This window comes from Amphiprion ocellaris, chromosome 16 (assembly GCF_022539595.1).
Source record: "Amphiprion ocellaris isolate individual 3 ecotype Okinawa chromosome 16, ASM2253959v1, whole genome shotgun sequence".
NCBI classification, from domain to species: Eukaryota; Metazoa; Chordata; class Actinopteri; family Pomacentridae; genus Amphiprion; species Amphiprion ocellaris.
The window spans coordinates 12,984,060-13,002,587 of record NC_072781.1 but is presented as its reverse complement, the minus strand read 5'-3'; the positions used below and the strand labels follow the sequence as shown (position 1 = coordinate 13,002,587).

General features: G+C 41.4%; 1 protein-coding gene across 28 annotated transcripts in view; it reads left to right on the top strand.

Moving 5' to 3' along the window:
- Positions 1–18,528, top strand: part of dst (dystonin) — a 110,445-nt gene that overhangs the window by 65,708 nt on the left and 26,209 nt on the right. For 26 of the 28 annotated variants that reach the window (XM_035944038.2, XM_035944032.2, XM_035944029.2 and 23 more), the window contains 21 exons: positions 16–162; positions 304–519; positions 602–745; positions 832–1,068; positions 2,037–2,189; positions 2,284–2,517; positions 2,628–2,912; positions 3,698–4,246; positions 4,443–4,619; positions 5,511–5,634; positions 6,043–6,251; positions 6,364–6,681; positions 6,790–6,956; positions 7,079–7,235; positions 7,733–7,859; positions 8,019–8,069; positions 9,196–9,431; positions 9,591–9,720; positions 10,081–10,280; positions 10,374–10,872; positions 11,234–12,702. In XM_035944038.2, coding sequence (XP_035799931.2) covers positions 16–162; positions 304–519; positions 602–745; positions 832–1,068; positions 2,037–2,189; positions 2,284–2,517; positions 2,628–2,912; positions 3,698–4,246; positions 4,443–4,619; positions 5,511–5,634; positions 6,043–6,251; positions 6,364–6,681; positions 6,790–6,956; positions 7,079–7,235; positions 7,733–7,859; positions 8,019–8,069; positions 9,196–9,431; positions 9,591–9,720; positions 10,081–10,280; positions 10,374–10,872; positions 11,234–12,702 — 5,829 coding nt within the window. The remainder of the gene's footprint in view (positions 1–15; positions 163–303; positions 520–601; positions 746–831; positions 1,069–2,036; positions 2,190–2,283; positions 2,518–2,627; positions 2,913–3,697; positions 4,247–4,442; positions 4,620–5,510; positions 5,635–6,042; positions 6,252–6,363; positions 6,682–6,789; positions 6,957–7,078; positions 7,236–7,732; positions 7,860–8,018; positions 8,070–9,195; positions 9,432–9,590; positions 9,721–10,080; positions 10,281–10,373; positions 10,873–11,233; positions 12,703–18,528) is intronic. The other 2 variants (XM_035944026.2, XM_035944049.2) reach the window with 2 other exon arrangements.

The window sequence follows — 18,528 nt, the reverse complement described above, 5'->3', positions numbered from 1 at the left end:
TTTCTTTTCCCACAGCTGTTCTCCATTCAGGATTATTTGGAGTGTATTGGGAGGCTGCAGGATCATGCTGATGTTTTAGAAGATGTCAGAAAAGACCTTGTAATCCAGGTACCCATGGGCAACAACATGGAAGAACTACAGCTCCAAATAGAGGAATGTCAGGTTAGACATTAAAAACTCAAACTTATTTGTCATTTATGGTCTAATTTACTATCAAACTGTATCACATGTTCTCTATTTTATTTCATGTTCATATGTTCATTAGTTCCTGACCAGATTTTTTTGTTGCTTTTTTTTTTCCAGTCTCTGGAGTCTCAGCTCTCTAGACTGGCTGGTGTTCTGTCAGAGGATATGAATAAAGCCAAACAGCTCTTAAACTCTGCTGATGAGAACATTCCTCTACAAATCCACCAAGATTTGGCCTCAACATATCTGGAGTTGGAGTCAAATTTTGCTGCTGTTTCCCAGATGTGTACAGAAAGGAGCAACTCAGTGATTCAAGCGATGGAAATGGCAAAGGTCAGTGTTAAAATCATAATAAAATTATACTTGTGCAACAACAGCAGCAGCAGCCACTGATTGACTTTTAATGTCATTTTAGATACATTTGGAGTCGACATACCAGAAACATCTGAGCGATCTTAATGAGCTCTCAGGCGTCATTCAAAATACCTCTGAGATGTGTGATGTGGACTTGAACACATGTGATGTGGACACACTGAGACATTTGAGTCAGCAGAATAAGGTATTTTTAAAAGTCCAATTGAAAACATGGCACAGTAACTAAGTGGATACACATACTCAGAATCTTCCCATCTTTTCTTGTTGCAGGACGTGGAGAACAATCTGCTGAAGGAGGCCAGGCTTAAGTTAGAGGACGTCACATTTGACATCCAGTGCTTTATTTCTGAACACACTCAATTTCTGAGTCCTTCTCAGAGCAGCCACCTCCTCAAGTTCCTCAGCACCACTCAGCGAGCTTTCAGGGACCAGGCAGAGAGGCTTGTTACTCAGAGGAGTGCATTAGATGTCCTGCTGGACACCAGAGAGAGGGAAAACCTGGAGAAGGTCTGCCTGTGTATATGCTGCCAATATGTCACAGATGTTTCCTTGAGAAACAACTGTGTAGATGTGTTTAGTTTGTTAATTGAAACCGGTATATGTAGTAGTAGCACAGTATTGGCTGTATAAGCTATGGTACTGGTAGGTGTGAAAACTTAAAAACAAGTTAATCCATATTCTACAGTATTTTAATCTTGTGTTATTTAGTTTGAAAACTTAATGGAAAAGAATTGTAACCTATTTTATCAACACAAGTACACAGGGACACAATTTTTTTTATAGTTTGTAATAAATTATATTAGTATCACACACGTGAACTGAGCACCTAAAAACAACTATTTTCTCGATAAAAAATTTAGGTATACAGGGCATTGTATACAAATGTCGGAATTCTTTATTTATATGTGGATTTAAATTAGGTGTTTTTTCAAGAGGTTTTGCTTGTTTTAAATAGGTTATTGTAATTAGGCTTACAAGTTTACATTCCTGGGGTTGAGATTTAGAAATTTCACTGTAAATGCCTACTTGTTTTGAGCAATAACAGCACTGCATGCTCCAGTGTGTGATCACTGCTGCAGACTAACCTTTGTGCTGCTTGTACTCTACAGGCCTGAAGACTCCAGTGAGCAAATAACAGTGGACAAAATGCACCCTCTTTGTTGGAACATTTACACACACAACAAACTCACTAACACACACAATATAATGCCCTCTTATACGTGTCACCATCATGAGACCAAAGTGGCGAATGCAAAACAGCATGTTTACAGCATACTAGGGTTTAATGAAGGAAAATGTGTTCTAAGGCGGATTTTGCATGTTACCTCTATGTGCTTGAAAAGTTTCTCTTCCCTTGCTTTGTTTCCAAATGTTGTCTGAGCTGTTGAGGCAATAGAAATAACCTCTTGACAGGTTTATTCTCGTCAAGTGTGATTCTAACTTGTATTTTTTTTTTTACTGTTTTTTTCATTCAGTCTGTACTGGATAGACACAAGGAGTTTACAGAGAAGTTGGAGGAAGTGTGTGATAACCTCACCCTGACGGAGAACCAACTGATCGGTCATCAGCAGCAGGCTGACAACGCCGAGAGCGTCACAGACCTGCAACAGTACCAGCAGGAGCATCAGGTTTGATACATTTTCATATGCTCACAAAAAAGGAATGTGTTACAAAAGGTGAACATCAATTAAGAAAATACTTTGCTGCCTGTCTGATCTCAAGGCTCTGCAAAAAGACGTACTCACAAATGCCAGTGCCTTAAATGAGGTGATCACCAGTACTAAAAAGTTTCTGGAGGAAAACCGAAGCAAACTGATGCCTGATCAGATCGCCATTATTGAAAGCAAGTTGGAAGAGGCTAAAAGCAAAGCCAAGCTCATCAACCAGCGGGCAGAGGAGTCCAGAAAAGATTTGGAGAAGGTTGTTACAACAGCCATAAAACAGGAGAGCGAAAAGGTTCAGATCATTTCCATATGTGTTGTCTGTAAAAATTATGTGATGCTTGGATACTTCAGTTGTATGTTACAGTGAAATCAGCATTGTTAATGTGTGGTCTGTCTGTGCAGGCAGCAGCTGTTGAAAGGCTTGAAGAAAGTAAGAACAAAATCGAAGGTCTTCTGGACTGGATTTCCAACATAGGGAATGAAAACAACAGCAGTCTGGATCAAACTGACCATTTAAGTAAAGAGAATGGAAACTTGCCAGAGGAAACCTCAGCCAAGGGATTGATAGGAGAGGAGGATGATGCAAATGGAAACGCTTTCCAGACCACTGAAAACGATGTTGGCAGGGAGACCGAGGGCAAGAACGACCCATCCCTGGACCTCGATAAGCAGTATGATAGGGTCAAGGTATAGTTGGTTTGCTTGTAAACTGAGCGTTTGTCTGGAGAGAATCCCCTTAAGTTCACAGTTCATAGCTGTTCATACATGGTACTGACTTTATTTCTCATTAGTTTATATTTTAATATTAATTACAAGGCATTACTTTAGGCAGATCATAATGAACAAATGCAAAGTTGAAAGACACAAGCAGCAATGAAATGCAGAAATGTTCAAAGCAAAAATAAATCATCATATTCCATAATAGGAGTTTAAAAAATAGACTTGAGTTTCATAATAATCATGAAAACTGTATTGATTTTTGACATCTATTTATTATTTGATATATTTGAACTAGCTAAATGTTTACTGCATTGCTCAGGATGCAAATAAAGTAGTGCTATGTGTGATAAATTCAGATGTAGAATGCAAAAACTGTTTGTTCACTTAATTACTATCCATAAACAATTTATAAATCTGCTGAACAATAAAGGTCAGAAACTATAAAAAGCCATTGCCCTACAAAGCTAAGGATGAACAGATGATTTACAATGTGAAATATAGAGACACGTTTACAGTATGTCAGCAATTCAGTACCACTATAATTCATTAGTATCAAGCAAACTTAAAAATTGAGATTTAAGAAAATGGAAAGAAAATAGAATCTTGAAAGCTTTTAGAATGGAATTTGTTTCTGTAGACCTGTAGTTAAAGCCAGGAAAGACAAACAGTAAGACACTAAAAAGAGCAAGAAATAGGTTTTAAGGTTTAAATAATAACAGCAGTAATAAGTTCTGCTATTCTTATTCCCACAGACCCATCATCAGGAGATCCTGTCCCAGCAGCAGGATCTGATCATGGCCACCCAGTCAGCTCAGGCTCTGCTTGACAAACAAGCAAACATGTTGTCACCAAAGGAGAAGGAGGCACTGCAGAAGAACATCCAAGAACTGAAGGAGCGCTACGAGACCTCACTGACTCAAGCAGAGCAGCAGATGAAGCAGGTGCAGTGCGTCCAGGAGGAGCTAAAGAAGTTCCAGGATGACTGTGAGGAGTTTGAAGGCTGGTTAAACCAGGCTGAAGGAGAGATGGAGGAGCTGGGAGCCCCTGCAGGCTCCCTCAATATCCTCAGTGACAAACTTCAGCGTCAGAAAAGCTTCTCAGAAGATGTGATCTCCCACAAAGGCGACCTTCGCTTTATCACTATTTCAGGACAGAAAGTGCTGGATGTGGCTAAAGCCTGTGGATTGGCTGAACCTGCAGCTAAGAACACTCCGCTGCATGTGGATACTTCAGGGACCTGTTCTGCTGTCAAGGATAAACTAGATTCAGCTGCCAGCCGATACAAAGCACTACATTCACAGGTATTGAGCTGATTAGATAGAAATCAGTTGCAATGGCTTATTCTTGCCACTGGGTGGTAGCATTTGTCTTCATTAAAAAGTCCAAAACACTTCTCTGTAAGCACTAAGCAAAGGGAAAGTTTTGCATCCAACGGTGTGTGTTATCTTTATGTATTGAGCCTGTGTGCTTAATTCCTTTCCTTTGCTTTTGTTTCAGTGCAATCAGCTTGGCAGCAACCTCAAAGATGTGGTTGACAAATACAAAAAGTATGATGACTCAAGCACTGGTCTTTTGAAGTGGCTCAACAGCTCAGAGGACGAGGCGAGAAAGCAGCAGTCGGAGGCCATAGCAGCTGATCCTCAAACGCTACAGAAACAGCTGGAGGATACTAAGGCAAGAAACAAAAGCCAGGGGTGAAAAGATTAGGTCTAGTCTTGGAAACAAGTCCAGTCATTTTTCTAGTTATAAACTCATATTAATCATTTTTTCTTTTGATTTTTAATCTTGGTATGCATTTGTATGTTTCTATGAGGGCTCTCTAATTCTTGAAGCCAAACAGGGGTTTAAATGCAGTGCAGTAACTTTCAGTGTAAATTGGTTTTCACAGTTCAACTTCAAAGAAAAGCTGGTGTTTGATTTATCCTTGTGAGACACTGAAGTTGTCTTTATTATAATGTTCTGCTCTGCTTCAACTTTAATAGATGTTAGGTCATGAATGATCCAAGCAAATCCATAAAGAATGGCTTTATTAAGAGGTAACATGTGTGGAAGTTGGAGCACTGACTGGGCTAGAAGGTCATGGCACAATGGACCTGCCTGACCATATACAGTCTTTCCACTGACTTAAGCACAACAATGCTATTTTTAGCCTTGCGTTCAAAATTCAAGCCCACATGTGAATTGTTGAACTCTGGTTATTTGCAGCTTACATACTCCTACAAGAGGATAAGAACCTCGGCAGACAGAGCTGTCTCTGTCAAACCATTTCTCTGTAGGGAGTTAGTGACTTACTGCATAGATATGTGCAGATAAGAGGCGCCTGTGAGCCAACCAATGAAAAAAAGAAATTACAAATCACTGAAGAAAGCTTTTCTATAAGTGTAACAGTCAAGGCCAACAAATGCATTTAACTATAGCATGGCCCCAAATTTAACCCAGACATTCTTGTACATCATCAGTCAATTTTTTTCTGAAAATCCTTTTCACTGGTGATATTAGAAAGAGAGCATGTGCATGTGAGGATAAGGTTTTACTTTTTCTGACTTCTTATTTTCTAATCTGCAGGTTTTACAGGGTCAGATGATGGGACATCAGGCTGCTATTGACACATTACGTAAGACAGCTGAGTCTTTGATATCGTCTGAGGGAGACTTGCTGAGCAACCCAGATGAGATCCAGGAGACAGTAGGTGAGGAAAGATCAAAGTCAGATGCACATCATGTTCTGTTTACATAATATCTCGGGACTGGAGTCACTTTAGTATTATGACTCATGCAATAACACTGGGATTAGGATGTAAGGGCTTCTAAATAAGCAAGTTGAAAGATGCCAGACAATGAAATATTAGTGAAATTGTTTGGAAAGGTTTAGGAATCAAGTATTTTAAAGTGCAACTTGATATTAACAACTACCATAGTCTTGCAGAATATCGTCCAAGCAACCTGTTACTTGTCCAACAAAACTCTACAGCATTACAGTTTTGATACACTCACACATGCAAAGTAAACTCTGCTTTGCTTTGACATGTTTACCTTTTCCAAGCAGTGAGAAATGATTGTGTTCGAAACAGATCCTGAATTGTTTTCATGTGTTGCAGATGACATAGCGGAGCGCTACGACAACCTTTCCAAGTCTGTCAGTGATAGAAATGAGAAACTGCAGATCACGCTGACTCGATCTATGAGTGTCCAGGATGGTCTGGATGAGATGATGGGATGGATGGAAGGAGTGGAGGCCAGTGTAAAAGAGAAAGAGCAAATACCCCTGGACTCTGCCTCTATTGGAGATATCCTCAGCAAAGAAGCAGTATGTCATTAGTTTAGCAGCCTATTAACCACATGCTGTATGTGTCTTGCCAGCTCCATTTTCACTTTAATCATCAATTAAAACTTTGCTGTTGTTCCTCTTGTTTTTAAAGGCATTGGAGCAGGACATAGCAAGTCGCCAGAGCAGCATCTCAGCCATGAAAGCCAAAGTAAAGAAGTTTGTGGAGACGGCGGATCCCTCTGCTGCTGCACTTTTACAGTCGAAGATGGACACTCTCTCCCAGCGCTTCTCTGACGCCTGTGACAAACACAAGCAAAAAGTTTCCCAACTGGAACACCTGAAAGAAAAAGTGGAACAGTTTGAGAACGTCGCTGATAAAGTCCAGCAGTTTGTCGTGAAGCGTTCACAAGATCTGCATGAAACAGACGGGCCAGGGAAAACTTTCAATGAACTGTCTCAGCTAATGCAAGTGAGTGTCCTACTGACACTGTTTACAGCTGGTGTCTCAGCTGTATTTTCCAGTATTTTTATCATTTCATTATGCACGGTATGGCTGACTGTCTTACCTTCACCGTAGGGCACTAAAGCTGAAATGGCTGAACATGCCAGCGACTTGGAGAAGCTGCAGACTCTGTCCAAGGAGCTGTCTGAAATAAGCCCTGATGGAGACAAAGCCCAGATTCAGGGCAAGATCGACAACCTCACAAATATTTTCAGCACCTTCAAAGACACTGTCAAAGAAAAGTGAGTTGTGTTTCCACATTTAAAAGTTAATAATATATCATTTTGCTTAGGATTAGGGTTTGCATAAGTTTGGTAATGCACAAATGGGTGCGTAGTCTGACTGATTTCTTCGTCTAATGCAGGGAAGAAGAGCTTTCATCCTGTCAGGACCAGCTGGGAGAATTCAGATCTGCAGCCAGCGCTCTCACCCAGTGGCTGGAGGAGACCAATGACAAAGTGCCTGCAGTTCAGCCAAGCAGCAGTGACAAAAGCCTGGAAAAAGACCTGCAGATAGTCACTGTGAGTCTTGGGATAAATAAAAAGTATATTACAGAGACAGTGTTATTCCTACATATGTTTTATGGAACTGCGCTTAGGATGCTGCAACAGAAGTCGCCGATGTTTCAATTTGCATCTCGCTAAACAGTTTAGAGTTCACGTGTTTAGCAATAGATACTCGTAAGTGTGTTTTCATAGATAACAGCCTGGTCCTCCCTAAACTCCCCACGATACCAGCCTGCTTTCTCTGCCAGCTAATGACAGATGAATTGTAAGTGTTTATACGAGACAGATCCAGGAGTGAAACACTGTGTCGTCCAGCAGAGAGACTATTTTCTGCACAGTATGTTACAGAACAGATCAGAGAAGTACATCCCGAAAAACGCATGTAGAACGAGAAATCTTTTTGGAGAGGCAAAATCTTTTTTTGATTTTCCTGTTTCTCACATTTGCTTTTAAGACATCACCTTCAAGTTTTGTGTTATACATGCACGCATCTCTGATTGTTGTTTCATCAGGGATTATTAGAAGAGTGGACATCCAAAGACCCTGCTGTCCAAGACCTGAACAGTAAAGGATCAGCACTGTGCAGCCTGATCACACATCTCACCTCCCCTGCCAAGACAAAGACCCCTAATAAGTCAGGTAAACGTGATTCTCATGTATTTGAGTGCTTCGGTGGAATGGGAAGCATGGTGTTGGGGTTCACTTCAGAGTGTTGTATAGTTCACTAACCATTAGAGGTCATGGAGTTGGTCTCTCTGTTCTTGACTTAAAGCTTTTTGTCTTATGTCTCTGCATCAGCTCTTACTAATGGTGGTGGTCCAGCAAGTCATACCTACCTAACCAATAAAGGTAAACAAGTGTGTATGTGGATGCTGCTTTGTAAAGACATTATTTGTGGTGTGCTGTATTGCTAGTGTTTCTGAAAGCATTGTTTTAGCTGTGGTGAATCTGTTGTGTGGAAATTCACTAAAACAGTATGTTCAGATTATGGATATTAGAGTTACAGCAACAAAGACAAAAAGACAGACTGAGTTTTCTTTTTTAAAGGTCTAATCAAGCTATTGTGTCTTCACCAAACTGCATAGGGAGTGAGCTGTTTTCTGTGAACATTGTTCATAAATTAATACACATTTAAAGAATAGAATTACCATCTAACACACACAGAAGGAGGATATATGGTGAGATCAGTTGGAGCTATGTTCAATGGGCCTTAAGCAAGAACATTTTTGTATCATCTTACACCTTTCTTGTTTTCAGTGATGCTTGTTCCCAGTCAGATTCCTCTTTTACTTTAGTCATAATCACCTATTTATGTAGTTTGTGCACACTTGATCAACACCACAGTCTATAGGCACAAATTTCATTGCGAGGCTTCAAGTCTTGCTGTTGAAAATCCACCAATAAGAATAAAGTTTTCATGTGATAGTCATGACAAACTTTACAACAACAGAGTGCCATGTCATTGCAAATCCACATTGCGACAAGGATAAAGAAGTGATGGTTTAAAATTAAGTTTGATGCCAAAACCATCTTGTTACATTCTTTGCTTTATTTTTCAGTTTTATGTTTTGGTTTCTTGTAACAGAAAAACTCTGAATTTATTTGGATTAAGGTATTCTAGTCAAAGTCAAACATTAACTGTGTTTGTTTTGTACTTGTGAAAGAACAAATTCTTCTTACTCAAAACACACCACAGTGAATCTGCCTGAACAGGTTTTTTTGTGTAAGACCCAGAGCCTCTTTTATCAAATTTATCGTTTTCCATTATAAGTCATTGTGAAGCTTGCAGTTATGTGCACACACATCCTCAAACTCACAGGGAGTTGGTAACAATTTACTCATTCATATTCTGAACATACTGTACCATAAGGCTAATATATTATCAGCACCTCACTGTTATCATAATCTCAATATGACATTCTCACTATAAATTCCTGGTAAGGTAACCTAATAGAATTATTTTTATTATCCTCAGAGCTGATGGTAATACAGCAGAACATGTCATTCATCAATGAGGGGTACACAAACCTCGGGGAAACACTGAAGAGTCGAGCAGGACAGCTGAGTAGTTTGGTAAACGAGGTGAAAGAGGCCCAGAAGGAGACGGAGGAAATGATGACATGGCTGAAGGACAAGAAAAAGACGGCAGCATCCTGGAATAACGCAGTCACAGGGAAAGACTCTGTGAAAACACAACTTGAACAACAGAAGGTACGGAAGTGCTACTGCTCACCAACTGGACTGTTACATTTAATTACATTCCAACACTGCACACTTTCCTCACTGACATTGTTGTTCTGTGAATGAGAGTCATATGACACTTTTGTGAGAAGAATCATTTGGTAGTCGTGATTTGTTTTACTCTCTCAGACATTCGAAGATGGCATGAAGCAAAAGGAGGAGCAGCTCCAGAAGCTCAGAGAGAAGCTTCTCAATTTGATTAAGACGCATCCAAACTCCCCTGAGGCAGCAAAATGGAAGCAGATGCTGGAAGAAATAGGTATGCACCAAGGTGTTGGCTCCAGATGGCCGTGGGTAATTTATGTCACTGAGACTGTCAGAAGTATGTCGAATCCCACTGACAAAAAAAATGTATCTCATTATGGCCCTGGTCTCTCTGAAATATTAGAACCGCTATAATCCTGGGGTCTATCTAATCATCTAATAGCACCACATATGTGCATGTTAACCGGACCTATATCAGTACCTGTGCTCTGTTACTTCAGTTAAATTAACACATTCATGGTGCCAAGTCCTGCACAATGGGAGGTTTGTTGGGAGAACAGCAGGGCAGAGGACAGAAAGGTGTTGTTATGCTGACTAATGCAGACTGGTGTGATTGTCCTGCCCTCCTGTTCAGATGCTGCTTGGGCAGAAATCAGTGGTTCTGTAGAGGAGAGGAAGCAGCACCTGGAGCAGTCCAACAAAAATCTGGACATCTTCCAGACTACTGAGCTGCAGCTCGGCCAGTGGCTTTCAGAGAAGGAGCTGATGATGAGTGTCCTTGGACCACTCTCGATAGACCCAAACATGCTTAAAATGCAGAAGCAACAAGTTCAGGTAAGCATGGGGCATGCTGTTGGGAATACTCAAATTTTCCTTTGGATTTTAAGGAATGTTTGGCTTGACTGGTTTGCTTCCTCTTTCCTCCAGATCCTCCAGAATGAGTTTAAGAGCCGCAAACCTCAATATGAACAACTTGAGGAAGCTGCTTCAGCCATCCTATGCTCATCAGATAACCAGGACCCTTCAAGTGGGAAGCTGGTGAAGGAGCAGGTTGCTGCAGTCACTCAGAAGTGGCAAGGCCTTACAGGACAGCTGGACCAGCGAGACAGCCTCATTGACCAGGCAGTGGTGAAGACTGGACAGTTTCAGGAGTTATTGAGGAGTCTCAGTAACACCGCCACTCAGCTGGAGAATCAGCTCACTAACCAGCAGGGCCACAGCACGCAGCCTGACGCTGTGAAGAAGCAGCTGGAGGATGTCCAAAACATCTCCACTCAGCTGAGAGAGGAGAGGAAGAAGCTGAAGGAGGCCGAGGCCATCAATGCAGAGCTGACAGCGATGGTGACTGAGGATTATCTCAAAGCAGACCTGGCCAGGCAGCTGGAGAGTGTCAGCAGGCCTTTCAGACAGCTGGAAGAGAAAGCAGGTTGGCTTTCTAACTTTACCTAATAATGTGGTGTTGTAATTTTTGGAAAGGAGGGACCATTTTATTTGTGTTGAGTCACTGTTCCTAAAACGTCCCAACAGGACATATTGTCAGAATCACAATTGCATTTGTGGAATATGTACACTCTTGTCAAAGCTTTGTTTAACTTGTTTTTTCTAACTTTTTTAAAACTCATTTTATCCCTGACACGTAGTATAGTTGGTTTATGACACAGACTACTAATAGGATGTCAATAATGTAGAATGAGTGAAAAACAGTCGTAGTTATCTTTAGGCTCCACTTTAAACAGGATAGAGTTTACAGTGTTTCATTTGTTAATTCCTTTATTTATCTTTTGTAGCAAAGCGGATTGAGCAGTTGAACTCAACCTTTGCCAGCTCTCAGCAGTTCCATCAGACCTCCAAAGACTTCCAGTCATGGCTGGTCGAGAAGCTCCAGGATCAGTCTAAGCCCTTGCCCATCTCTGCCAAAGTGGATGTTCTGCAACAAACCCTGGAGGAGCACAGTAAACTCCAGAAGGCTCTCAGTGAACACGAGGACGCTTATAATACAATCACTGGTGAAGGAGAGATGCTTCTGCACAGCACTGATGGTGCTGAAAAGCTGGCGCTACAAGGGCAGCTCACTACTCTTGCTTCCAACTGGGAGGAAGTGAAGAAGAGCTCTGCAGAGCAGGCCGACAAACTCCAAACCGCTCTGCAGAGATCTCAGAAGTATCAGGAGCAAGCAGAGAAGCTGAGCTCTTGGATTCAGGAGTGTGAAGCTAGTGAGAGCCGAGTCAAACTCGCTGTTGATCCTGTTGCTGTGGAGAGCTCCATTTCTCAGGTGAAAGCTCTACAGAAGGATGTCGATAAGCACAGAGGGTTGGTGGAGCAGTTCAACACAGCTGCAGATAATCTTCTTGAGCTGGCCAACACAGACACCGAAACTGTAAAAGAAGAGAAGGTTAGCATTGGCAAAAGAGTGGACAATGTGTTGGAAGGTCTGCAGAGCAAAAGGGAGTCCCTGGAGAAGATCTCACACACAGTTAAGGAATTTAATGATGCCTACAAAGAGGCAAAGGGTCAGCTTGAAGGGGCTAAGAAGCAAGTGGATACCTTCCAGTCACAGGGAGTGCAGGGACACAGCAACAAGAACTTAACCAACATGAAAGCCCAACATAAAAGTTTAGAGGGAGTGCAGAACCAAGTAGAGCACATGAAGACGTTGGCCAAGGATCTTGTGGTAGATGTGCCAGATGCTGAAGGTGTGACAGACCTTTTATTGCAGGCAGACAGTGTAGAAAAAGACTACAGCAACCTGAACAAGAAACTTGAGGACGCCTGCCAAGTATTGGAGGGCAAATTACAGGGTATTGGACAGTTCCAGAACAGCATCCGAGAGATGTTCACCCGTTTCACAGAGCTGGATGATGAGCTGGACAGCATGCCTCCTGTGGATCTTCACTTGGCCACTCTGAAAGAACAGCAGGATAGCATTCAGAGTTTTGTGGCTAAGCTGCAAGAGCTGATGGCTAACACGGCCAATGCCGGAGACAGCTGCAAGAAGATGCTGGAGTCTGAATCATCACCTGACCTGTTAGGCCTGAAGAGAGATCTGGACGCTCTGAGTAAGCAGTGTGGCAAACTCTTAGACCGAGCAAAAGGCAGAGAGGTCCAGGTACAGAGTACTCTCACCAAACTGGAGGAGCTGTACAGTAAACTCCATCAAGTGGAGGATAAACTCGGCAGAGCTGTGGACAAGGAAGCATCCCAGGAGGCGGTTGGCATGGAGACAGATGTGATCAACCAACAGCTGGAGGCCTTTAAGGTATGTTGATCCCAATTTGATGCTTAATTTCCATTCCTTTGGTTGGAAAATCGAAACAGATGTATGATTGAACATCACAGCAGTTAGTGCAGTATGGCAGGTTAATGTCAACAGCTGACTCCACATTACATTTGCACCTGTTTGTTTTTAGCTCTGAGGGGATCAACATGAGTTGCTACAGTAGTGAACTTTGTAATATTTGTTCCAGAGGGACTTTATCCCTTTTCACACACTATGTCACATTTAATTTGCTTCACATATTAGTAATGAACCTGTGATCATAAACTACACTAGTCTAATTATAGTGAGTGTAATATTAACCCCTATTAAATCACAATATTTGAAGAGGCAACATGCATTCAGTATGTATTTGTAGAAATAAGGTGGATATACAATATTAATCATCTGTTTAAGGATGGTCTATAGACTAACGTCTATGGTGCTCCTTTAGTTTTTTTGCCACATTTAAACCTTAGGTACAGTAGAGTAGATTGCTCCTTTACCCTTAAATCCATATATTAAAATTAAAAGAATTATGCAGGTGTAATTGATGGAGGTTAACAATATTTCATCACTACATGAAGTGCCCCCCTTTGCTTTTCATATGGACAACTGAGAATTTATGCCTTTCTTTTTATATAAATCGTCTTGCCTTAAAGTTGTCATCTACTAACAAAATTTCACAAACTTCACAAATCTACCAACGCCATTTGGATGCTGTTTATCTGTAAAACCTTGTAGGATAAGGCTACCCACAGCCACTTGCTATATATGCTGCAATCCTCTGGGGACTGCGGGTTCATTCAGGGCATCTGGTGTTAACAAAAGGAGCTGGGGTCCATATGCAATGATGGGGCAAGAGGGAAGGGCCGTCGCAGCCAGGTGGTTACCAGCAGGGTGTCATTTGATTCAGTAATGAAGCCGAGCCTGCATCCTGATCTCTGAACACTGATATGGTCATTGTGAACCTTCGCAGCTGCACATTATCTGTAACTCTACGCTCAGAGTTGATGTGTTACTTTGACCTTTTTGACTTAGAAACCTATAGGTAAACTGGTTGCTTGTGATCATTAAAATGTCCTGAACCCTGTTGTATTTAGTGCTGTATTGAGCAAGCATAAAGGCTCGTGCTAATATTAATTTACATGGATAAATACAGTGTAATGAAGGCTAGAATGTTTTCAATTAAATCATTCACTTCAAAAATGTGTTGTCTAAATAGCAAAGCCACTATGTAATTATTATTAATACTGGCATTGACTTCTATTTGCATGTACAGTAGACATGAGCAGTAGCTTGTATAGCTGGTATAAAGCAGCCCATGCAAGTGAACGTTATAATCTCAAAGTCTATGGATTATTTTTTCAGGCTTTTGCCTATTGTATTAAGATTTTTTGGATTAAGCATGCAAATTCCGTGCAAGTTAACATATTTGCAGTATTACAAACATACCGCTCAGCTTCCTAATTGTCCTAATAGTCTGTTTTCAATTCTGCTTCCTCTCCACATTGTGCATAAGACTGTGGGTGCCTTTGTTAATTTCAGTTTGGGACAACACAAGGGTTAGCCATTAGCAAGATTTACAGACAGATGCAGAATATATTAAAAGCTCCTAAATTCCTGTGGAGTTTTCCAAGAGGATTAACCTATATTTAGAGGTGAAACTATAGTAGATAGTATTACAGTAAAACAATGTAAACAGCTGTGTGTGGGCACATAGCAGCAGATCTGTCCTAAAATGTAGGTCAAGGGATTTTTTTTTAATTAAGGGGGTGTTGAACTCATGTAGAAGGGGTGCATCTAAACCTCAGGTTGAGATCCAGGGATTAAAATATGATTTGGGGGTGACCTGAGCTGAGTGATTAAGGAAAATACTGCGTGGGTGTAAATGCCATCAGTCACAAGTTCGATTCCTGAGTGGCCGAACCTTGTCTGCATGGCATTCCCTGCTTTCTTTCCCAGATTTCCTGTCTGTCTCCACTATTTCTGTCTTATAAAGGCAAGGAAAACCCCCAAACATAATCAAATTAGGGCAGTGAGGGTGTAGGTGGCAACTTGTTGTGTGGAGTTTGGTTCAAAGGCTCTACATGGTAACTATTAAAGAAGTGATAGATTCAAATTGTTGCTAAGCAGCATTGTCATGGTGCATGTTTCTACCCGGTCTTTGTCCTGTCAGCACTCTGGGTCGAGGGGGCATAGACGGCCTCAGCTGCTGCTGGAAAATCCCCTTTGTACTCATTTGTAACAATACTTTGCATCAGGAGAATTGTCACAAACAGCATATCAGTATTGGAACTTAACTTGCGTCTTTATTTAGTTGCAGCATGAAAACTTTCAATGATTGTGTAATTTTTTATATTTAGTGAACCAGACCAGTGTTGCTGTAGGTAAGTGGGCTTTATTGGCAGCTATTGAGAAAGAAATAAACACAGAAAGACAGCGCTTGGTTTCGTCTCTTGTGCCGTTACCATTTTAGGTCAAGTTTTGAAAGAGACCTGCTTGACTTCATGTGTTTACTCTCGTTTTTCACATGAGTTTTTAGGAGCACAGAAGGCCTGGTGTATGTATATCTTAAGCTGTACCTTTACGGTTAGATTTAGTGACTCAACACTACTCGGAGCTGGCGTGGGCGTCTTTTCTCTCTGTTCAGACATTACATCAGTGTCTCTTGCAATTCAGAAAGAATTTCTACCTTCTGAATCATACTGTAGCCACTCCATTTCATTGAAGGTGATGATAAAAATGTGTCACTGGGACCACGTAGTGTTGCCTGCTCTGCTTACACTGCCACAAAGCAGTGACACATTCTCCATAAAGTGAAACATGAAACTCCTTTGGGCCGGTTGCTATAAAAGAAGAGCATACATGGTTCTGCTGTGAGGTGATTATGTCGAAATTTCTGCTCATCAGAGGTTTCTAGTCTTTGTTTCCAAGTGAGAATCAGTCCTCGATTGAGCACAAATGACAGTGGACCACTTTGAATGACATAAAAAGCCTTTTGTAGCAAGCTGAATGTCCTGTCAGACCTCTTGTTCCTTTGGTGATCAGCTGACTTGGCAGATTTATTCATTACGGAGCCCCGGAAGGGACATGGAGAAAAAAACAAAAACAGGAAGTATTCCGAGAAAGTTTTGCGAGATCTCGCAAAAGTTTTTGCAAGATCCCCAGAAAGTTTTGCGAGATCCAGAGAAAATTTTGCGAGATCTCGCAAAACTTTCTCAGGATTCTTCCTGTTTTTTTTTTTCTCTATGTCCCTTCCGTGGCTCCATAATTCATGATATAAGTCATTTGTTTAAGTAAAAATATGAAACTTTCAGTCTAGCTTTGATTATTTACCATACATGGTAGTAAAATATCTGTTTTTTTCAGTTTGATCCCTGGGAAATTGCAATGTCACTATCTTCTTATTTGTTGATTACTGAAGATGCAAATTTATTGATAATGAAAGCATTCCTTACTGTAACACCATATACAGTTTGATTTGATTTGTGTTTTAGAGACAATGCAAACAACTCTGTCATTAATCCAGAAATGTCTCCTTCAGGTTTTATTTCATTTTATTAAAAGTTACAGCTCAATATAGATAAAAGTAGCACTGAAAGGAAGAAAGAACTTGATCCAGTTTCAGGAAAATATGTGTCCTTTCATCATTCTGTGGTCTCCTCAACTTTTGGCCTTTAGTGCTGAATTGAAATGCAATAAAATTTAACCAAGTATGTAGCAGTAGAGAAAAGGGGGCCTTCAGCAGCCAGAAGAATAATTTGTATTCATTTATTCAAAAGACTGAATATTTAAAATTGTATCCAGAGTGGCTGAACATCCTTTGTTTTTCTTTTTCTTTTTTTTTTTTTTATAAATCCTATCCAATCTTAAGTACTTATTTGTCTCTGCCAGCACCTTCTTTCCATCTCCTCTCATGCGCACAGAACTGGACAAAGAAGTTGGGGTTGTTCAGCTCTTTACTGCGCTACCGTGGTGCAGACAATCTGGGAAACAAAAATAAATTCCTTTCATTATCTGCGCTATCCTCCTTTCTTCTGCTACCCCGGTCACTGGACATAAAAGCCCCTTCATGCACTTGGCAGAGCCGTCGGTGTTAAATTACCTGGGACCTGTGCCTCCCTCAGCATTCCACAGTAATTAAGAATATCTGCAGGGTCCACAGCTACCATCCACGAGAGGAAACCGGAGGGCAAAAGAGAGAAAAAAGTGAAAATGTGTATCTGTTTCAGTCGAGTGTGATGTCATCAGAGCGAGAGCTGCTCCTCGCCGGTCTGATTTTTTAAAATTTTTTGTGTTAGAAAAGAAAAGCTCATGCGTACTGCTTCCCCTCCCCATTCCCTCAGTCACTGAAAGGGAAAAAAAAAAGAGAAGAAAAGTGAGTGACTGTGTCAGGATGCGAAAGATGGCTTAGAAGTGAAGTCATATGGGCCATGCAGACGTAAGGGGGAATTAGAAAGGGAAAAAAGGGTCATATGTCCACCAATCAACATGTGCCGGAGCGGCTCTGAGCACAAATGGAGTTGTGGCAGATGTTGTCTGAATAATGAGCGGGGGCGGGGCATGAAACCCTCTGCCAGGAGGGTGTCTGTCAGTGCGAGGGGAGCGATGGGAGAGGAAGGGCAGGCTTTTTTGTTTATCTAGGAGTACCAGCTCTCCTCAGAACTGCCCACAGTTTTTTAGTAGAGCCTGCTGGATTTGTCTGTGGATATTTTCACTTTGCACTGAAGATTTTCCTTCAGCTCACATGGATGCTGTGAGGATTTCAGGGAAAAAGAAGCACTTTGGATCAGAGGAATAGTGATTAAGTTTTGGCAATGCATGGAGAAGAGCCTAGAGGAATAATTTTGGGATAGGTGACTGTTCTGAAACAAGGATTCTCATTCCTAATATGGAGTATAAAGCTGTTCTACAGTCCTAGCATCTGCTTGGGATTTTTAACATATTTTTTGACACATTTATATTTCTAAAGGCTTTAGTTTTTTATCTGTTAACTGTGTCTCTATTTTTTAAAAGAAAATCTCCATGAGCAACTGTTGACGTCATCTTGAAAAATAGGTGGACATGTTTGATATTCATTTGTTAGTTTCTCATTTAAGAGAGAAGAAACGTTATTATTTTGCACACAGTTGTTTCTCATGTAACTTGGTCACATTCTGCTGCTTTCTAAATCACTCCGTGTGCACTAAACCAACGTATACCTCAAAGGATTTCACTACATCCTTAATCTTTTCTTTGTCGTGAGGAGTGACAATTGTTTTAGCATGGGCAAACCGCTGAGCAGACCAGATTGCCTCAGACAAAACCCTTCCTGTGTGGGGAAGGGGGAGGAGGAGGACCTGAACATTGATGACTGCTATGTGCCCCAGAGATCTATTTATGACACTGTCCGGCTCAATGAGCAGATAGACTCGGGCTCGAAGGGCAGCCTTTCTTCCCGACACTTCACAGGCACCCTGCCCTACACTCACCGTACGTTAGACCTCAGCAGCCTGTGTGGAAATGGAGTCATCTCTCCTTCAAGTTCATTTGAGCTCCGGACCAGAAAACCCGCCATGCTGGACGAGCGTGCGGTTTATGATGGACTTAAACTCAATGGGAACATAATTAGGGTCACAGACACGGTGCTGCCTAAGTCACGTCTTCAGGGAGGAGACAAGAAGGACCATCCTCATCATCGGCGGTCATGGCGGACTTTTGCACCCACAAATTTGTCCGAGTATGCAAGTCGCAGTGGAACGCTGTGCTCCGGAAGTGCGGAGAGGCCTGGGCTGATCAATGGCAGGAGAGGACAGAGTATGACCAGTTCCCTGACATCTGAAGAGG